General features: G+C 41.1%; 1 protein-coding gene across 1 annotated transcript in view; it reads right to left on the bottom strand.

The window, feature by feature from the left end:
- Window positions 1-1,017: 1,017 nt before the first annotated feature.
- The window catches only part of UNC5D (unc-5 netrin receptor D), a 223,033-nt gene continuing 202,003 nt past the window's right edge, over window positions 1,018-22,047 (bottom strand). The window contains exons 17-18 of the mRNA XM_037055091.1: window positions 15,890-16,068; window positions 1,018-3,850 (exon numbers count right to left, since the gene is read on the bottom strand). Of these exons, the coding sequence (XP_036910986.1) occupies window positions 3,646-3,850; window positions 15,890-16,068 (384 nt within the window). The 3' untranslated portion in view covers window positions 1,018-3,645. The remainder of the gene's footprint in view (window positions 3,851-15,889; window positions 16,069-22,047) is intronic.

The raw sequence follows: 22,047 nt of genomic DNA, 5'->3' as shown, positions 1-22,047 counted from the left end.
GATGGCTATGTTATTCAACACCTTTACGGAGGGACTAAGAAATTGGAGAGAAGAATGGCAAAAAGGAAAGACAAAAGCACATCAAAAGATTTTAGGACACATTGAAATGCACAGGTCGATTTGCCAGAAGTTTGACAAGTGGAGACTACCATCCAAAACCAATTATACTGGTAAGTCGTTCTAACTTCGCTTACCAATCCTGATGCTGAGAATTTCCGGTAGGGAAAATAGTCACAATAAATCCAGAACTTCTAATCCAAAAAGAACCCCACTGTGGTCATCTGACTTGATATGCCCTCTCAAAGTCAACTGAAAAAAATATATAGAAGGGCCATGGCAAAGGAAATCACTTACAGTTGAAGATAAAAATAATAAAAGAAAGAAGTTCCCCTTTTTAAGGAGAACTGTGTCAATTTCTATTCATCTCTTACAAAAAGAGCAATAAAATGTTTGCAAGGCTACAGCTGAGTTTTATGAGCCTTTCTGTACCAATAAGTGAAGTTTGCATTTAAATCCATAGAGTGAGCCTCCTTTTGGCTTAAAAGACTTTAGTGTAAACTGCAAAGACTGCACAATCAATGTCGTAAAAATTGTAAATTACCTTCATGGTGTTGGAGTCTGGTGCGGCTATGAAGTGTACCTTTTGGCATGACTTTAAGTCACGTTTAAAGTGTGACTATTAGATGCCTTGAGAACAGAAGGACTTGGCATTAAGTGGGATATTTTGTAAAAAATTGAAGTAGTCTAGCAAGTATTAACAGGCCCTTTTAATTTCTTGGTTCGTGTTGCATCAGGACAATAAGGCTTCTAAAGTAAGTGCTTGGACTGATGAATGAAGCACTTACTTTAGCACTTGAAAATTCTTTCAAGGAGGGGGGTGGGGGGGCAGCTCGTGTTGACAGGCAAAGGCTCAAATGGACCAGAGCTTAGCTCACAGTGAGTGACCACAGCTTCAGTGTCCGTTAAGTCTCTGTGATCTGTGATTTCATGCCCCCTTGCCACCATTCCCGCCCCCCCAACACACACACACTTTGGCTTGGAAGTCTCACAAACCTGGGTTCTTTTGGGAATGTTATTGTAAAATACTGCACAATCCTGACATGAAATGGCCACAGAATATCATATATTTCTGTAGAAGTCCTATGTAGGATCCTAGCAGAATTCAGTAAGAAATGTAAAGAGGGAGCAAAATGGGCTGAAATATGGATTTGAACCTTGGGCTGAAATCAGAGATGAATTATGTGAATTTGCTTCCTTTGTCTCTCAATGTGATGTGGTGATGAAGTACATTTATAAAACCCAGACCGAAAAAAATCCGTGGAGGAAATTCCAGATAATCAGGGATGAATAGCAACCACATATCTTAAAATAAACTAGACAGATTCTAGGGAAAACATTAACATTTTTCATGTTTTTAAAATATAAAATATGTATCAAAAATCTAAAAAGGATCTGTGTGGATTCCCAGAGTAGGTACAACAGTTATAAGTCCAATTAGAAGGGAAGGGGAGAAAAGGGTAGGATGGTTCGAAACAAAAACTCCCCAAGAAAGATACTAACAATCTTCATAGTGTGTTTTTTTTTTTAAACCATTCAACAGTTAATGCAGATTCTTTCTGCATACCACCCATGCCAGGTAATCTCAAGTTTAGTTTGGACGCATGACCAGCTACTTCTACTACTTTCTTTTTCAGAAATTATATCAAGGACTGCCCATGATTTGACTTTCACGCTTTCTCCCTATTGTTCCCTAGAATGAATAAACAAGTTGAGCAACTGCTAAAAGGATGTTTTCATGATCTGGATGTGGTATTTTGAAAATATGTTTGACAGCTCTAAGGGGACTTGTGTGTCCCATGTAATATGCCTTTGGTTCCTGAGAAAAGCAAGATGCTTTTGACTTTCACGTAGCAGAGGCTTCTATAAAAGACAAGGGACACACCCATATATCCCACACATTAGTTAGAAAATGGCCAACACCTTCAAGGGTTCTTCAAAGACTTACTCATGGTGTCATAAATTTATCTGAAGTCTTTTTTTCACTTAGGTGGAGATTCACAACAGTTGTTTTTAAACATGGGATCTACAAAACATTGTTTAAAAAAACTGACCATATCTCCAATGCCAGATACTCCCCCCATTCCCTGTATATTTTTATTTTATTCTAACGTAGCCAACTGCTGAGTAGCTGATCAGCTTTGTGGTTAATCTAGGTCCTTGACTTTGGTTGTCCTGATCGTGGACAGCTAATGAGAGCGCCGCCCAGAAGATGAGCAGGAGCAGGTCTTTGCATTTTTAGTCTGCCCTGGCATCTTTTCAAAAATGATTCAACGGGATAAAAGATGAAGTCAGCTGTGAAGATGGGAGTCATGAATTATCTGTGGATTTTAACCCTCCACAATATCATTGCCTCTTATTTAAAACAAAAAACCAGTACTTTAATGGTGCCATAGAGAACGCGTGCTTGGTGAGGTCGAGTTATCGGAGCCCGGAGTTTCCCCGAACAGTGCATGTGGTTTCCAGGACGTTGTGGTAGCGGTCTCTTTCCTCGAATATCATTGAGAGCAAAGACTATCTGCTAATTTCCCAAGAGGCAGAAGGAGGGGACCTACGACTCCCTGGAGGAATTTGGTGATAACATCGTACTGAAGGCTAGAAAATGTCAAGAACCTGGATAGGAAGGTACGGGAAAACCCCTTCATCCCTTATAGTAGCCATTTCAGAAAAGTGGGGAAACACTCGCACCTCAACATTACAGCTGGACGTCTACGGCACCTGCAGTTCATGTCTCCTTGGGTCTACTTTGACCTCTCTCATCTCCAAATCCACGTAATAGGCTGTGTGCTATCGGCACTCTGCAATTCAAGTGGCTTAACTGGGAATAGGGACAGCTCTGCTTTGTTGAGTGAGAGGAAATAAGTTTCCCTATTGAAAAGTCTATGGTGCTTGAAACCTTTCCTCTGCTCTATGGGTAAGGAAGGAAAATGCGGGTAGATTTCTCTTTGGAGGAAACGAAGGTGGGATGTACTGCAAGAACTAGTTTGTGGTCTATCTTACCTCTTGATCTCGTCTCCATTAAGTGGCTAGGATAGATAAGGAATCGGTTGGTGCTGGTGTGATGTACTCAGATTCTAAATTCTAAATGCCCTCCTTGGTGGTGTTACAGTCCTACAAATGGGTTGGTAACCCTGTTTCATGTCTGCAAGCCAGTGTTGCAGTGATTGCCAACATCACAGATGCCAGCTGGTAGAGATCTCTTGATGCTCTGGTGCCAGAATTAGCTGGCCCTTCGGGGCACATCATTAAACACCTGTTGAAAACGTGCACTTATTCATTCTCTGCCTCCCCAGCTTTTTTGTAGTTATACCCTCACTTTTATCCTCGCCGCCCCAAATCTGAGAAGTTCATCAAGTGTTAACCCATGTATGGATTCAAAGGAGACAGGAGAGCCTTCTTTTATCTAAGACTCTTCCCTATGAACATGTTCTACCTATACTAAATTCAGTTTCTTTAACCAGGGATTGTCACTGGTTATAAATGAAGGCTGAATTTCCCAAATGCCACCGGGGCAGAAAGCTGCCTCTTTCTTCCGTTTAAAGCAAATGTCCCGAAGCTGGCTATCACTGTCTCTTGAGAGGAAGTGGGCTAGAGTCCATTTTGCCTGCTGTAGTTGAAGTCGGTTTCATCAAGCTGGGATTCCGTAATGTTTGAGAGTTTCGTGTGTGTCCTCCCAATCTCTTCAAGGGCACAGGCCAGGGAGTCAAGGTCACCATCATGCTGATGACGAGCTTCCCACAGGTTCAAAATGACAGCGGATGGGCTACTTTGTGTAGCAAAATAAGATAAATTCCTAGACAGAGAGTTAAATAAAAAGAATAACAAAACAGAAATGAGTATAGAAATAAAAGTAGAAATAAAAATCACTGTAAGGAAATTAGAAATGAATTGTAGTGGATATTATTATAATGGAATACAAAGCTCCCGAGCTAGGTCTGGGAGAACTCTAGTTTGTAACCAAGCACTCAACTGCAGTTGTACATTGGAATGTGACCAATGACCTTCTCATCCTCCAGTTCTTTTCTCAGTCCTCTTCTTCCCTGAGCTCTGTGTGTTTGTATATTTCTCCCTGATTATCCCCCTTGAAAATTTCTGTTTAATTAGCTTATGTGATTATATGACTCATTTCTATGTTTTCAAAATAGCTGACCCCTCGTTTTCTCTCCCTTGGTAAACATAAGGGCTGTCAATTTTTACCTTTGATTTCTTCTTTCTCTCTTCAGTGGGCTCACGTACTAAGCAGATTAGTGAAAACTCTACGTGGACAGTGTCTAGATCTGTACCTCTGGTCTTACAGGTTAATGTGAGGCTGTTATGAATGTTTAAATGGCCTTAGAATCACTCCAGTTAGGTAGTGACATCCTCAAACTTAACACATCAGAAATGTATATATAATTATAGGCATTAATGTATATTAGTATATCATACAATTAATATATAATTAATATGTGTATTACACATAATATGTCATTTAGTATATGAATTTATATACATAGTCCTCATGCCTCAAAGTTGGTTCTCAATCTGCTGCTGAGAAATATGTATCTCAGTAATTACCATTATTATTATTATTATTTGTGACATACTCATCAGTTTCACCCTTCTTTTCCATTCATAGTACTTTTGTTTAATTTATGCTCTATTGTTTTATGGCTTAAATCACAGCAAAAGCTTTATAGCTCTTTATGCATCCAAACTCTTATGTACCCTGCATCCTATTTTTCAATTATCAGCTATGTACTTTACTTGTTTTCAGTGTCTTCCTTGGTCTATCCTCAATCTAGATCAGGCAATATGTATATATGTGTACTCGATATTCTTTTGTCCTTTCAGCCATTAATGCTCACTTACATAATACCCAGCTTCTTACTTTTATTCAGCCTGTTTTGTTCACTGGAATGCTCACTCTTTTTCTTTATCAACTGTTCATCAATATCCTACACTCCTACAACCTGGTTCAGTTCTCATCTCTTTGCTCAGAGTGATTTATTTCCTCTCTGTACTCTTTCTATGCTTGTGCTTAAATTTTCATGTGAGTAAAATGCTTATATAATTCATGTGTATGTGCTGGGCCTTTCCAGTGAGATTGCAGAGAACTTAAGGGGAAGGATCATAGCTAATGATTTTCTCATTCTGCAACAGCGCTTATCATAATGCCGTGACAGGCGTTTATTCAATACCCATTGGCTGAGTGATTGGCATGAGCTTTTTTCAGATGATACGGGATCTTCAGTGAAAACAAATGGTAACCTTTTGGATAATAACTTTGCAATGATGAGGACTAAGGCAACACAAAGTATTAAAGGTCACAGTTTTTCACAGGTAACTTTTACAGCAGGGACAGAAATGTCACCTCTGGTAAAATCGTGATAAGTTGAAAAGAGTTCCCAGAGTCAACCAAGAGTTGCCTACGTTGAGGGTGGCCCCACTGTCCATCAGCACACTCAGCATGTCATCACAAAGACTCACACAGCGAAGAGCCCTTAGAAGAGAACACAAGCTCTTCGGGCGCATTATCATTCACAAGCAACACACAGGAATTTTTGAATGAATAAAGTTCTGTTTTATTCAAAGGTCTTAAGACTTCGCTTAAAGCCAGTTGGTTGCCAAACAGCATAAATATCAGGGTACAATATACGCTTTCCACTACACCTGAATCTTTAACTGAGAAAGGGAGAAAAGGCCAGCTTAAAAATGTCCTCTGCGTCTTTATCTTCCTTTTCTTCCTTCTCCACTCCCCCCTCCCCCCACCCCAACAGCCCTAGAATCAAGTATTGCTATTTATTTTTATGCTAATAGAAATCGCAAAGCAGCCTTGCCTGGGTAGTTGAAGGGATTCTGTTTTCTCTTATTTAAGAACTTTGTTTTGATTACTGTCCCTTCTTCCTGGTCATGTGGATACGGGTGTAGGGGAAATTGTTACATGACCAGATCTATCAGTAAACAGACACCCTTCACCCCCCAACCAACATTTAAGTCGAAGGTACAAACTGGAGGAACAGGCAAACTGAGCGAGCAGGTCCGAGTGAAGGCTGGGTGGGCTGTGTGACAGCCTCTTCCCAGGTACTTCGTATGAATAATGACCCTGGGACATGCATTTGCTCCTGCCATGGTAAGTAATTCTTTATCCTTTCCATTTTCATTAAAAAAAAAAAAGAATATGGCAATAAAAGCAGCACAGACAATAAAAGCAGCACAGATTTGTCATCACTTTATTGAGAGTTTATATTGTGTATATTTGCTGTTTAACAGCCATGGCCTATGTCCTCTGGGAGTGACTTTCGGAATTCTTCTGATTGTAATAACCCTGAAGTCATACTTTATATTCTACAGCAAGGATTGAGAAATATTTCTGTCAATGGCCAGATAAATATTTTTTTATAACTTAACCTCATACATTCTCCCCAGCAACTCAGCTCTGCGTGAGAGTGTCAGCAGCCACTGACAACACGTAAGTGAAGGAGCATGGCTCTGTTCCAATAAAACTTTATTTAGAGAAACTCAAATTTGAACATGATACAGTTTTCACACTCACACAGTAGTACTCTTCTTTGATTTTTTTTTTTTTTTTTTTTTTTTTTTCTGACCATTTAAAAATGCGTAAAACCTTGTCTAGCTTCTGGGCTGTAGGGAGCAGGTGGTGAGCCAGAGTTGGCCTGAAGGCCACTGTGCTGATCCCTGTCCCCACCCTGCATTACAGCCCAATCTTGATTTCCAGAGGAAATAGCCCATTGAGAGATTAGATTAAACTTTTTTTGTGTGTGCTGCATTTGAAAAGAAGCACCTAGAGGGTCAGAGTTGCTGAACACCAGAGCTGCAGGTTCTGCCTCAAGCACTCCGACAGCTTGTCTCCTCAGGAACTGTTCTAGACCTTTGACATTTCAAGACCTGGGAGGAGGAAGACCTGGGCATCAAAACACAGTATAAAAACTTTAGGAGGGGCGTACGGATGGATGCGTTCTGGAGATTTTAATGAATCTTTGTCCCAATGCAATGTTAGAAAAAACCATAAATCCATGGGGGTGAGTGGGAAGGTTAGCAGAGCGGAGAATGACTTCTGCCAGCCACATGGTTCTGAAATGTCCCACAGATGTCCCGCTTTGCAGAGAAGGCACCAGGGCTAAAGGAAGCGAAACGATCAATAAGGGCAGAAATACAACACTCATCTGGCCCAGGTCTCTGCACATATTGGAACAAATGAAACGTGCTCCCCAAGCTTGTTGCTGATTCATCCTCTGAATTTATGTAAGGGCGCTGGCTCAGCCCAGCATACACATCTCAAATTCCACTTCACTTCAGTAGACACACATAGGAGCATATCCGCCTTACTACAAGTGACTCAACTAGCTTTGTGATAAAGAGACATCCTATGAAACTACATTTACCCATCTACGACAGAATAATTAATGTATAAAAACCCCTAAAACTCTAATGCAATAGTCTATTCCTCAGACAGCTGAATTATGTTACTGCTTGCACATGCGCAAATGCATTATGCTAATTTTTGAAAATTGGTATACCATATATTTGGTTATCTTCACGCCACTCTTTAAATTATTCTGATCCCAATGTACGTGATCCCTTTTCCTTCACAATCATGCTGGTGCATTTGGACGCCAGCAAGTGAACGCACAAATAACTCGGGATTTTCTTAATACTAGAAAAGAGAATTCATAGCAGTATTCGATTTTAGAAAATTTCTTGAGTGTCTTTGATTATTTTTTGAAATGAAAGAACATTTAGCAAAAACAGTAGTCCTGAAATTCAGGTGAATGCCTTTAAATACAACTCACTTTTTAAAACATGTTTAAAGAAATGAATGTTTGATTTTCATCTTAGATGCTTCAAAGTGTTGTATTTTATGCACTGAACTTGGGGGAAATCTTTTGTCATAGCCTTTTCAAATTCTGATCGACCGAGGTAATTTTGAAAAATAGGGTTTTTTTTTTTTTTGGTGGCATAAAGATGCAGTATGCTATCTAAGTGAGATTATGCACTCTGTAAATTTTAGGAATTTACTTTACAATTATTCTATGTCTTTGGTGAAATTCATTCCTCGGTGACTTTTATCTTTTTCTTTGGAACTATCACTGAAAGAGTACAGATAAGCTGTAAAAAAACCCGTGCTCCGACAGCTTTATGGATTCATCCCCCTAAGTTCATTGCATAGCGATGGTTTATTAAGTTTAATATTGTTTGTTAGCCTGCATACTTTCTATTCACCTGAGCTCCTGGGGTTCCTTTTATTACCATGATTAATTTCATCCATTTGAGACTTCGCTCTCTCCCACCCTTGATCCCCTGCTAAATCCCAAGCTTTGTGTGGAAACCAGGACAGAACTGGGCTCATAAATCTTTACCTTAGCAATTTTGCTAGCTAGACACAGGCCAACTTATAATGGTGTGTACGTGTGTGGTGGGGGCGGGGGGGCTCACAAACCGAGTTTTTATATAGAATCTCAGGTGTCAAAATACATCTTCAAACTAATGACCTTCTTAAACCAGTGATGGAGATTAGGTTAGATTTGGGGATTTTTGGAACTGGTTACTGTGCTTTTTGTTTTCTTCTTTGGGTACAAAGAGGAGGGGAGGCTTGAGGGAATCATGATAAATAGTGTATGAGGTCTTTATATACTATTGTAACACTGGGCTAATTTTATGAAAAGGAAAAGTGTCTAGGAGTCCATTTGGTGTGAAAGTAGAGATACCCCTCTTTCTTTACAGCCGAAAGCTGGATTCAGATCAGGTGCCTTAGGGAATAGTAACGTCTAAACCCTCAATCAGTGAGCAGAGATTAGATAGCAGTAATGGAGGAAGGCATGGGTCCGTGGCTCTATCTTAGCCTTTGGGGAAAGGCACTGATGAGCTATCAAGGACACATTGCACTTATAGCTGGGTTTTTGCCTGAATTCCAGATAACAAAGCTTTTATTTTAGTGACTCAGAACCATATTACCAGGGGGCCAATATACCTATTGACAAGCTGTGAGCTTTTCTTGTGACTGAGAATGATTTTCCCACTAAGGTAGAGCAGGGCGCCACGCTTGAGGTGCTGCATCGCATCCTTAGCATCGAAGATGCCGCACATACACCAGGTACATGGTGTCATTTCATTCAGAGTTTAGGCTCACACCCAACACTGCCAAGTAGAAGGGCGCACTTGCACCTCTAACAAGAGGGCAGCAGGTTTGTTTATATCCTACAAATTGTTCTCATGCATATGAAAACAAGTTTTTGACATTAAAAAGGATACTTAAAAAAACACCTTCCTTCTGAGTAGCCTGGCAGTATAAAAAAGTGAAAACTAAGTTTAGCTGCCTATAGCAAACTGGGAAACTTCATATAAGAATAGTACATAATCCTACTGTATAGCACCAAATAGGGAGTTGAAATATAGTCATAATGAAAGAAAATAAAATTCCTGCCATTGTCCTAATTGTTTCATTTAATGTAAGCATCTGATGTGACCAAAACCAACCTCCATGTGGTTCTTTAAATGCAAATAGAAGAGAAAAACACCACCACTTATTCCATACAGTAGTAACTGGACACACCATGAGCATTGGGCCTGGCTAGCTCTCCTTTACCAACTTCAGGCTCACTGGGCACTCACCAAACAGCGAAGCAGCTTCCAGGATAAAGCAAGTCAGTGTTCCGTTTTTCCAGAACAAGCACAAGGTGTGCACCATAATGTAGCCTGTGCCTGTTGAACCCTTGTGCCTTCAAATGAAAGAACGTTGGTGTGGCGAACCCAGAATGAAAGGTACAGGCAGTGAAAGCATGCTGAGCTCCATTCCGTGTTGCCCTAAGAGTGCTGCCTTAATTTTTTTAGGCCAGTCAGTTTGGCAACAGAATTCCCCCCCTCCTTCTGCCTTTCGCCAATTCAACTGTCCTGCTCCTGGAAGGGAATAAATAGCAAGGATTCCTCCTCCTTTGGGAAATGTAGTGAAAGCCCCAGAGCTCTCAGGACCGCTGGTGAGTTGTCCGATGAGAATAAAGCCCATGGTAGGCCCCGTTTTCAGTTCTCCAGTTTCATCCCCAGCCGGGTAAGTCCATGTTAACTCCTCATATTTGGAAATGAAGGGCATTGAGAACTACCAAATCAAATCTCTTCTTTGAATTGGGGTATGTCATGGAAAAGTAGGTCACATTTCTATTCATTTTCCACTACAGTAACCTTGAGACATTTCTAAGCATCTTGAGGGGGATGCAGAATGACTACCATTTGTTCCCAGAGGAGAGACCCCTGTGCTGAGGCTGAATGAGCGGAGGGTGAAATACTTATACTTGTTCGTTTGCAAAATACCATGGGTTTGACTGAAAGCTCACAATTGAAAAGAAATAGTTAATTACGTAAAGGGTACTCTAATGAATTGGGTATAATCCTTCCTATGATTTCACTTTCTCAAGTTATGAAAACGTCACATTCAGGCACCCCAATATTGTCAGCACTTCCAGGTCCTGCTTGAGACAGCACTGTGGATGGGGATTATTTAGACGACACAGGGCACTTAGCATCTTCACCTTTCCTGAAAACTGTAATAGCTTCAAGGAGGAAGGCTCACTTCTTCAAAGATCAGGGCAAATCCCCCCCCTTGCCTAGAAGGTATGCAAAGTCCCTTGACACCCTCCACCCCCCAATGGGGGTTTGCAGCCGGAGCATAACTTTGGTTCTCCTGGAGGAACATAAAAAGCTACTCTGCCGTATTGCCTTGAGGACGGACACTTTCCACTTACAAGCCATTTAGTGTGTTCATAGTTAAATTTGTCCCACCAGGGCTGTCTGTTTTCAGCTTCACATTAGTAGGGAGTTTCATGACTCATTGACTTGGGTGGACTGAAGCCCAATTGCTCACCACCTTGCTGTGTTGGGTCCCTCGGGCTTCAGTGCAAGGCCTCTCTTTAAATTTCAGACCCTGCATAAGTCCACTGGGCAAGAACCTGGAAATCTGATTTGAGCTGCATCGTGTCTTGCCCTCCAAAGACCTGTGTAGTACTGTACCCCATGTATTAATTCTCCTTAAGAGAGTCATGGACATTGTTTTTTTTAGAAATGGCAGCCTCCCATCGTTTTCATATTTAAACATTAGAGTGTATTTCCTAGCCTCTGGCTTGCAGAACCGAGAAAGCTTAGTTTGGTGTAATCATGGTAAATGCCCAAACGCAGGACGAAGAGACCGTTCCAGTGGTCATTGGTGTGACCACCCACAGTAGCCTTTCTGCGAAGCAGGTATTCTGGGTTATGGGCCCAGCACGCTTTTGCTGTGCCACTCTGCTCCACCATTATTCCGTATGCATTTTCTCATCATCTTCTCTCTGGTTTCCCCTCCTCCTTCTTTCACCCCATAAGAAAGCTGGAGCTGGGACTGCTCCACTTGCAATGAATTCTCAGCAACTATTCAGACACAGATTAATAAGCTCCCTTGCGACCTTCCTTTGTCCTCTCTCCCTGCCCTCTGGCCATTTCACTGTTCCTGTACATCCAATTTAAGAGGGTGGACAGAGGAAATGAAAGGATAGGACCTTAAGGTGAAAAGATCCCTGTTTCTCACTAGAGGGCCTATTAAAAAGATTGGGTGGAAAAACAAGTGATTGTAGTTCTGCTGGTCAGCCAAGAGGTGTGATGTAGTTTATTCATAAATTTTTCATCATCACTTATGAGCAGGAACATCTAAAATACATTTGAACTCTCTTTAACCAGTTGACTAATAAACAATATATTTCTCTGGAAGTGCTTGTAAATTTTCAAATAAGTATACTATCATGGAAAAAACCATTAATGAGATGCAGTTTATCTGCTATTTTTCAATTTGGAATTCTTTCTTCCATTTCGGGTGCTTCTCCTCTATTCATCCTCCCATATTTCATGCCCTTTATCCATCATCTGTTCCCATAGTAACTTAGTCAGGCTGCCTGTGTTTTCACAAGGGTTTCTAGAATGTGGAAATCATGAGGCCTTAAAAAGAGAATGCTCTAACAGCGTCAGGTACTATCTAAGACCCAAAAGAAAGACAGGAATTCTCCACAATGTAAACCTGCTTTCTTTCGAAGCCAACTTTCAAAGTCCTTTGATGCTTATTTTATCTGTTGTATTAGTATGAGGCAAGTTTTTAAGGTCAAGTACACTATGCAATGGAAAAGTTCATGCCATTCATTTAAAAAATATTGATGCCCGTACTATGATACGTTTAACTATAATTAAAAAATAAAGTATCCTAAAGATACAAAGTGCTGAGGAATTTGAGAGGTGGGAGGACACTTCCAGCTGAAGCAGCTAGTGTCCGATATTATTTAATTTGTTTAGTTCTCAGCAGTGCTGCCCAGCATTCACTCCTGTGCAATCAATTCTTCATTTCTCAGCCCTATCCCCCTACACATCATCACATGTAGCCAAGAACACTGAGGCGGAGAGTACTGTATCGGAATTCTTAGGATAAATGCACAATATCAACTTGGATACGGAGCAGGCGGGGGCCCTGAGTAATAGTATTTGCTCACAGAATCTATACCCACCACTGCTTTCTGTGACATTCTTTGCTGGGTTGTGACACTTACTTAGGGCGATCCACACGCCAGGCAGGTTCCAAGGCCACCTGGGTTGCTTCTTCATAGCACAGGCCACTGACATTTCCCACATTCTCATTGCTTGCTAAGCCTTTAACTTCACCTTCCATGCCTCTAACCTCCTATTCAGATCTTAGTAGAAACTTGTTTGGTAAAAAGGCAGATTATCCTCAGTGACATTTGCATTTACAAAGAGGAGGGTAAGAGAACGCCCACACTGGCCACAAAATAAAAACAAAAGTTTCCCTCCACTTCCTTTGCAAACTCCTCATTGGACGGCTGTTGCTTCACTAGCCCTTTAACACTTTCGGAAATTGAAAGAAGGGGAAGAAGTAGGTGAATGTGCTGTCACAAAATCAAGGTCAGTGAATTCTTTTCATAGAAAGACTGGCTATGTGATTTGGGATCATCTTTCTCTTGTGAGCCCAGACTTGATGAAATCTCAAGGTACAGAAAGCTTTCTTAACCCAAATATATGAGCATTTCGGCAATGTTAGATTTCTGTGTGTTTACACACCCTGATGATCAGTTCTATACTCCATCATTTCTAACCATAAGAGAGCAAGACCAGTGCTTTGGGATTACACAGTAGAAAGTTGTGACAAATCACATCTGAAAATCCCCTTCATCTCTGTCCCATGTTTCTTCCCATGTAGAAGAGGAGGCTTGGGGACAGAGTGGGACGGAAAAGACCTGGTTCCCAGTGTTACTATGAAGCAATAAGATCCTGAAGTTTTTACTAAGTAAGGGCAGACTCATTTAAATGAGGGGTCAGCAAACTATGTATTATGGCCCAGATGTGGTTCCTTGCCTATTTTCATAATATAGTTTATTGACACACGCTCATGCCTATTTGCTCTGGCTGACTCACACTACAGAAGCAGAGCTGAATAGTTCTGAGTAGTTGCAACAGGTCCTGTATGGTCTATACAATTTATGGTGGTTCTTTAACAGAAAGTTTGCCGACTTTCTGTTTACATCATTCTTAATTAGACTACTCTGGGAGAGTTAAGTTCCAGGACACAGAGGAGGGCAGGAAATGCCATTCACTGATGTTGACTGTGTTAACTAAATGAGATTTAACAATAGAAGCAGATGACATATATTTATGCTATTCCAATTTGTTATTAATTGTGAACATTTCAAAGGAAGTAACTAGCATGCTTTGAAAATCAGCATTTTCTGGGGACCGTGTTAGAAACTTTCCAAAGAGTAGGTTGTTTGAATTTCTTATGCCAAGGAAATTTAGGCTTTCCTGGAGAAGGCATCTTGGGTAAAAGGAAAAGCAAGCAGGCAGACACACCAAGGGCTAATGTTTCATGACCCTAGACACTGGAGGGGGCAGTCTGCTCCTGTGTAGCCATTTACTGCTCATTAGAGCCCAGAGCCAAAAGGACGTGAACCTTAGTCTCCCAGTTTGAGATGCATTTTCCTCACTGTGCAAGGTCAGAAGCTGATGCCTTTGGAGGCACAAACCATAGCTCTCTTGTGTGCTTTAAATGGAGAGTAAGGTGAAACAAGGCAGGCCCGTGCACAGGCTCACCGGCGAAGCACTGCCAGCACCTGTGGGCACGGGGGAGCTGGGGCACTTACTTTCTTATCAATGACAAATTAAAAACTGTTCACTCTTACAGCCAGAATGGGTTAGAAAGTGAATGTATTACGACTTCTGGGAATTGCATTTGTAGAAAAGAAATAGGAATAACCGACATCAGTTGTAGAACCAGGAGGGCCCTGCAGATCTTTTGAGTCCCTGCCCAATGTTCTGTTTTAAAACAAATTGTTTTCTGGATTAGTTTTAAATTTTTTTTAAAGATTTTATTTATTTTTTAGAGAAGGAAAGGGAGGGAGAAAGATTTCAATGTGTGGCTGCCTCTCACATGCCCCCTACTGGGGACCTGGCCCAAAACCCAGGCATGTGCCCTGACTGGGAATTGAACCGGCGACCTTTTGATTCATAGGCCAGCACTCAATCCACAGAGCCACACCAGCCAGGGCTGTTTTGTGGGTTAGTTTTTCATTCTTGTCCTCACGCTGTTCAGAAAGTGAACTTCGCCTAGTCATGGTGCTCATGTTATAAATGAGACATCTCATTCTTTTTCAAAGTTGCTGGGAAGTAGTCGAATTATTACTTTTATTCCTGTACACACATTCACTTTTGCATTCTTACATTTTCAATGTATGTCCTTTCAAGGGTCTATTCTTTTCGGGCCCACTGGGGCCGAATTCCGTTTTCTCTTGCGGCAATGCCTCCTCGCGATTCCCCTCTGTGAACCTGACTGCTTTTCAGTTGGGCCCTTCCCTCTTGGATTCTGGATCCCAACACTCTGTTCTTTCTCAGACATCCACCCTCCCTTTTGGGGATGAAAGAGTCGGGTGAAAAGAAAGAACAAAACAAAAAACCCAGAAATGACAGAGTAAGCCAAACAGTAAGGAAATAAGGCTTTGCCTCAAAAGAATAAAAAAAGTAGTACCAAAGGAAAGGGAAATAAGTTGGTTCTGGCAAAACCTGGTCCCTTGTCTGTTCATTCTGGGGCATGAGAGGTGGGATAGGGAGAGAGGGAGATACTAATCGTCAGGGCCTTCCCCTGCTAGGTGTCCTTCGGGTACAAGCTGCCTGCCCAGCACTGCTGCTCCGGAGAGCATTGCCCCCGCTTCTTCTCATCTCATCTCATAAAGCCCATTATGAATCTCTCCGCTCTATTCTCACCTCAGCTACAACGTTAACACAGTAATGAGTGGTGTCAGCTTAAGCAGCAGATTCATTCACAGCGCCTAGGCACCTTTTGCTTTGTTGATTACCCTCTGCTAACTTCCTTGGTCATGTGGAGGTAGCCACTTCTGCAGGCTGAGTTTGTCCCCGTTAAGTGTAAATGATGCTTCAAGTTACCTGCTGGTAGGGAGGAGGTTTGAGAGACTTGCTTCTTCGTTTCTCCGTCTCATAGTCTCACCTTGGGATCCCTGACAAGCACTAAGGTGACCTAGTCCGAGCCTCGCATGTGTGGCCCAGTTAGCAAACCTGGAGATGGGACCGGGACTAAAGTAGCCCTTTTTATAATGTTCCCCCCAAAGGCAGAGTAGGGTGGCAGAAAATGCCACACACAGTATTGCATTCTTGCTCTTTTCCTATTTACTTAGTTGGACCTCTCATGAAATATGACTGAGGGATGAAAGACAGCAGAGCCCGGAAGGCACACGGACACCCCCAACCCATGTCATCTGTGAAAGCTCTTCAGGGAAAATCCTCGTTCAGAAGTTGCCCCTCTTACCTGTTGATGCTGTTTTTCTGTGCTAACATCTGCCAGTCCTTGCCTTTGGCATTGGGGGTATCAAATGTCGCACAAATCCGCTGTCTGATGGAATAGGGGATTTTGAAGGCTCTGGGGCCGGTCTGCGCAGGGAAAGTGCTGTCCTCTTGTGCAAAGAAGGTGATGGTTTCTCTTTCACTCTGAAACAAAACAAGGGGAGCGTGATCGGATCCAGGCAGAGCCATTACTGCTCAGCACTTCCCTTTTCTTAAGAAAATCTGTGTTAACACACACGCACCACATGCTTGCCTATTGTTACGAACTCTAGAAAATATATCGACAAGTTCCTCTCCCTTCTATAATATTAGATAACTTGTCAGTAGCCTAGTAAATTTCGTGCTGGAGATTTATAACAGTGTCTTGCACTCAGAAAAGTCACAATGATCAGCTTCCTACACCTGAGGATATATCAGGTGAGAGCAGAATTAGCCCTTTTTGTTTGTTTTCAGGGATAGATCTAGAATCGATAGGATGAAACTACTGGAGAACAGATTTCAGTTCAGCGTAAGGAATGGCTCTCTGGCAGGGCCGACCAAAGGTTGAATGGGCTGATGGCCGGGAAGCCACGCATCAGAGAAGCTACCGAGGGGGTGGATTGTACGTTGATCATCTTAAAGTTTACACTCTCCCCAGTCCTAAAGTTACATGACTGTATAGTAAAAACTTGGGCCTTGTTTTAGAAAGAAACTGCTTTGGTAAAGTGAGCCAGCCGTGAGTCAGTGATGAGGTCCAGACTGGCGTGTGAGGAGGGGCAGGCTGGGAGGTACCGCCTGCTGTTTGCCGCCCTGCTGTGGATTTAGAGCTTTCCCAACGCGGATTTGTTACTTCAGTACATCATAGCAGTCGGGTCATCTATCCAACGAGGAATCAGATGGAAACTGGTCATACCGGAGTGGATGCTGTCAAGTTTATGTGGACTAACGATGCTACGGCCTGAACAAGACTTGATTGACTCACTCCCCTGGTTATGATAGGTTACGAGACAAAGGGGATTCTGCAGATGTATTGTAATTGAGGCCCTTAAAAATTTGATCGAATTAATTGATCAGGAGATTTTTCTGGATGGGCCTGACATTTCTAGGTGGTCCTTAAAAGAGAGAAGAGGAGGCTCTTATCTGGAGTTCTCTCCTGCTGGCCTGGAAGAAAACAGCCAGCCGTGCTGTGAACTGTGGGAGAGGGGGCCGGAAATGCGGCTGGACATGAGGGTGCTCCCTGGGAGCCTCATGTCAGCAAGGACATGGGAACTTTGGTCCTATCACTGCAAGAAACTGAGTTGTTCCCACAACCTGAGTGAATAAGCTTGGAAAGGGGCTCTGAGCTCCAGCTGGAAATGTGTACCCTGCCACAGCCTCGTGAGACAGCCTAGGCTTCGATCCAGAACAAAATGTGGGGCCGTAAATGGGAGTTGTTTCATGCTATTAAATTCATGATGCATTTGTGATACAGCAAAAGAGAGCTAATACAAAGGGAAATTAAAATGTCAAGTTTGAGATTGGGTTGAGTCTACTTAGGACTGTAAACCCCAAGATGTCTTTTGGGTGAGGAACTTGCCATCTTGGCTGCCCTTCAAGTCAGCCCAAGCCTTTCCTGAACTGCCCTGTGAGCCTCCCCTTACTCTTCAAATCATTACATATCTCCATGGCGGCCCTTTTTTGGCTAGTGCCCAGGCTTACACAGTTATAAACCTTCAGAGTTGATGAGTCTTACGTCCTCGAAAATGTAATTGAGGAAAGCGGTTCATGCAGGGATCTTATTAATGACTGACAATGTGTTTTGTCTTTCTATAATCATTTAACAGAGTTGCATTTTGAGGGCTGTGTTTGGGAAGCAATGCCTTAACCCAGCATTTCCAAAAAAGTATCTCACGGGTATGTTCCAAGAAAGAGCAGTCCCATGGCCAAATCCATTTGGAAAATGCTGCATATTTTAGCTTCTTTTTGGAAAATCAAAGCACATGGTACCATATCAAACGGATTCTACTCACTGCTTTTAGTTCCATTCCCTGGAATACTATACAAAAATGCCAAAAGGCTTCCAAGAATTTGAGGTTAGCAGGGGGTAATGAAAGCGTGGGTTAGAGTTCTGAGTTTGTTCTTCTAGTTCAGCGCCTGTGGGTGCTGCAGGACCTCTGTCAACCTCAACTTCCTAGTCAGTCTTATGGCATTTTCCAGACCCCTGAGAGGTTAGGAAATTTGGTAAAAGTCACCCAGGTGGTTTGTGACATGGCTAAAACCAGAATCTGATATCCTAATACCTACACAAGGACTCATTTCACTGTATCATTCTGCTTCAAGGCAAGTACCAGGAAATCCACAGAACAGGGTAGTTAAGAAAAATGCTCTCTGAGTGATAATTGGCATTATGCTTCAGGAATTAAGAGCAGGAAGGTCTTCAAGAAAAAGGCATTGGAGTTGGCCTTGAAAGATGGGTAACTATTGATTGAACAAAAATTGAACGGATAAGTCATTATTTTAAGCAGAATAGAGAATTCCTTTCTGATGTGGTGTATGGTCATAAACTAATTCTGGCTTCTTACTGCATACAATAGGTTACACTTTTTAAAATCAGAGTTTGTAAAATTCCTTCTAGCTTTTAATGAAATGCAAATCAAGTAGGAACAGTTTTCTTAAATATTTCCTGACTTAAGGCAGAATAATGTCCTTAGAAAGGATGATAGAAACTAGGATTAGAGGATGAAAAGGGATTCTATGCAGGAAAACATGGTAGTTACGATAAAACGGCACCAGATGTGCTAACACAGGAAAAGCTGAAAGGGTGGCTTGCCAGTGAAGCTGGAGACATTGAAAGCGTTCATGCCAAAGGACTGCGGGAGAGAGAGACCCGGCTGCTGGAAGCCCCCATGGCATCTACGCCTTGACCTAGTGCACCAAACTCTACCTTTACTGGTGGTAGAAAAAAGACCACCTGGATAAATAAAAGCCTTCAGAAATAATTGAATACAATTTGAAGGTGACTGAAATAATATGCGACTGACTAAAAATAAGTGTTTTTATTTACGACCCTGTACTAAGTGGACCCCCATTTCCTTTATAGTTTCCAAATTTAAATAGTTTCCATGCATAAAGATGACACTTTATGTAACATTTATGATGCATTCTAAAAGACATCTGGGCCAAGTAATGAGAATCCTGTAGATACATCATATTTTCTGATTGTTTAAATATTCAGAGGAACAGTAGGTTTTCGTGCTCTGCACATCTGAGATAAGCAGCTGCTACCTGGTTAGCTTGGGAGTTGTAAATCAATGAGAAATTCTAAGTATTCTGTTTTGTAACAGACAAATCATCCCCAACTTCTACCACTTTTGGAAGAAAGATAAGAGAAATTGCTTGAAGGGAAAATTGTAACAAGTAAGATTACAATTTGGAGTTGTTTCTACCAAAAAATACATTATTCAATAATATTACATTAATAAGGAATGATGAAATAAGTTACCTGAATATTTATCTCTTCATTATTACCAAAATTGTGGACTTTTTGTCCACAATTTTTAGATACCGGATACCATTGCTTTATAGAGTATTAATTGGTGATAATCATTAGTTAATTCAGTTTGGTTAAATCTGAGGAGAACCAACCTACCTCTAAAGATTGACATAATGGCCACTTTAAAGAACAGAAAAGATGTATTAACTTGATCACTGAAATAATTTTTAGTGTGAGAAGATAGGAATGATTGTGTTTATCTTGCAGATAAGAGAGGTGTGAAAGAATATGACGGGTGTGAGGCTGAGCATACAGAACCAAATGCCTTTAATGAGAATAATCACTGCATTTAGATATTTAAAGTCAATATTACTTTGTACACACAATATTATATATCGTTATGTATACACATGCATATATGTATCGCTTTTACCTCTCATGGTTCCATTGTTAAAATCATGAAATGGGAACTCTAAGATAATCCATTAAAGTAAGGTAGAAACTGGAGCCTTAAACCTAAATATGCAGGGACTTTTGGAGGAAGCGAGATATTAAAAATGTATTTCAACAAAATCTTTTGAAATCTTCAGAAGTTTTAGTTCCTTATCATTATAATTTTATTATTAACCAATGAAACCCTATTATTAACTTGTTAAAACTACCCAATGCAGCCTCTTTCAGTCTAGTGGCCATGAAATATGCAATTCAACAACTGATCTATTACTCCTGATTGATACAGACCTGTATCTGGAATGCATCCTACTTTCTCCCTGGGTAATCCCAGTTTTTCAGCACTTTATATATCTTCATTTTTTCTCAAACCATCTACCACAAAGGCCAAGTCATTTTTAAGAAGGAGATTGTTTTTGCTCATCAGATATAGCACCAGATGTATGCTTTTCCAAGGAGGGAGACAGTTCTAGGGTTGGAAGGACCATGAGTGATCATTCAATCCAGACATCTCCTGGCAGGATGACCTATATGGAGGAAATCTGTTCTATTCTTCAAGAGAATGAACTCTTACTTTAGCCCATCACACAGATAGTTACATCTCATCCTCCCACAGTTTCAAGGAAAGAGTCCCCCAAATTTCATGTACTGTCATAGACCGAAGCCCTGGTGTTGTGCTGTGTGTCACTAGTGCCGAAGTCTCCAAAGAGAAGGCTTACATCATGGACGAGGCCCAAATTAGGGCTGCTATAACAGACCTCCTTGACTGGGATCCTGAAGCAGCACCGTATGGAAATCCAGTCTTTGATCTTGAGGTCAGGTGTCTCAGTAGGGAACTCTGGCGACCCATCCTATTAGCTCTGTGACCTTGGCTATGAAGTTTGACCTCTTTGAGACTGTTATAGCATGTAAATTGTCATAGTATAATACTAATCCACAGAGCTCTGACAGTTGTATGTGAAAGCCCATGAAATGGTGCCTGGAAATAGAGTGGCTTTCAAAAGTTATTAATTTTCTTCTCACATAAGAAATTATAACAAGTTAGATTTGCCTAAGAAATGCAGTTTATTCCAAAGAGCTGAAGATGTGCTGGGCCAGATTCCAGCAGTGACACCTGAAGCAATTAATAAAACGATCCTTACAGGATCAGAGGGGCTCATAAAGCTTCTAAAATGCAGGAGCCTACAAACTGGATGACTGTAGTCCAACACTGAATATCTAAGCATTATTTGCATACTTGCCTCCTTTTATAAAGAGCTACTGTAATGTTATCTTCAAGGCATTTCAAAGTGATTGTAAACTTGGTGAAGCATTAAAGAAGGGAATGGGGAGTAAAGGATGAGATTATGTTTATTAGCTCATTTTTCTTTCACGCACTTCAAGGATTTATTTAAGCAAAGAGCAAAGGTACCGGGATGTATCAACTCGATCACATTCCTTTTACATAGATAATGGCAGAAGTTGATCCTCAATATCTGAGTGCCTTAAAGAATCTTTTAAACTTAGAATTCCTAAGTTGACCTGTTGACAGACCCTTTGGGCAGTGTGCATCAGAGTCATCTTTACTTTCTGCCTTTTTCTTCTTGCTTCTGAATACCGGAAGGAAAATTTAAGTTTTTTTTCCTTTGGTTTTTATTTGAAAACTTTAGCACAATTTTTATTTTACTTTGAAACGTGTTGTGTTAAATATGCCATGACTGTTCAGGAAAGGTACTCTAAAAATATCCTAGCCAGGTTTCTCGATATACCTTCCCCATCAAAACTAATTTAGCACATAATGCTAATTGGCAATAATGAATGCAAATACTGCATAAACATGTCAGTTAAGACAGCTATCAGTTTTGAGGCACAGTCCTTTGGAAAGCCATCCACTCCTCAGAAACACTGTTCGGGGAATTAGCAATATTCATTTTGCATGAACAATGCATTGAAATGAGAGTGGAGGGAAGTGATAATGCTATAAGGCTACAAGTTTTCAAAGGAAAAAAAAAGACCCTGAAATTGAGATGTGTGTATACAAAATGTGTTAAACCTTCTCCCAAGGCGAAATGAATATGCATATATTATTTATATATTTACACAAAATATGTATGTGTGCATGACTGTGTATACACACACACGCATTCTACAGTTGGACAGTAAAATGTATGTGTTTAACAGAAATACATAGCTGTCCAGGGATTAGAATAGCTGAACAGAAGCATCACATGCCTGCCCTGATT

Source organism: Sturnira hondurensis, unplaced genomic scaffold, assembly GCF_014824575.4.
Source record: "Sturnira hondurensis isolate 20B ecotype Veracruz unplaced genomic scaffold, ASM1482457v3 Scaffold0008640, whole genome shotgun sequence".
NCBI lineage: Eukaryota > Metazoa > Chordata > Mammalia > Chiroptera > Phyllostomidae > Sturnira > Sturnira hondurensis.
Note: the sequence above shows the minus strand (reverse complement) of the source record. Positions and strands in the feature narration are given on the sequence as shown.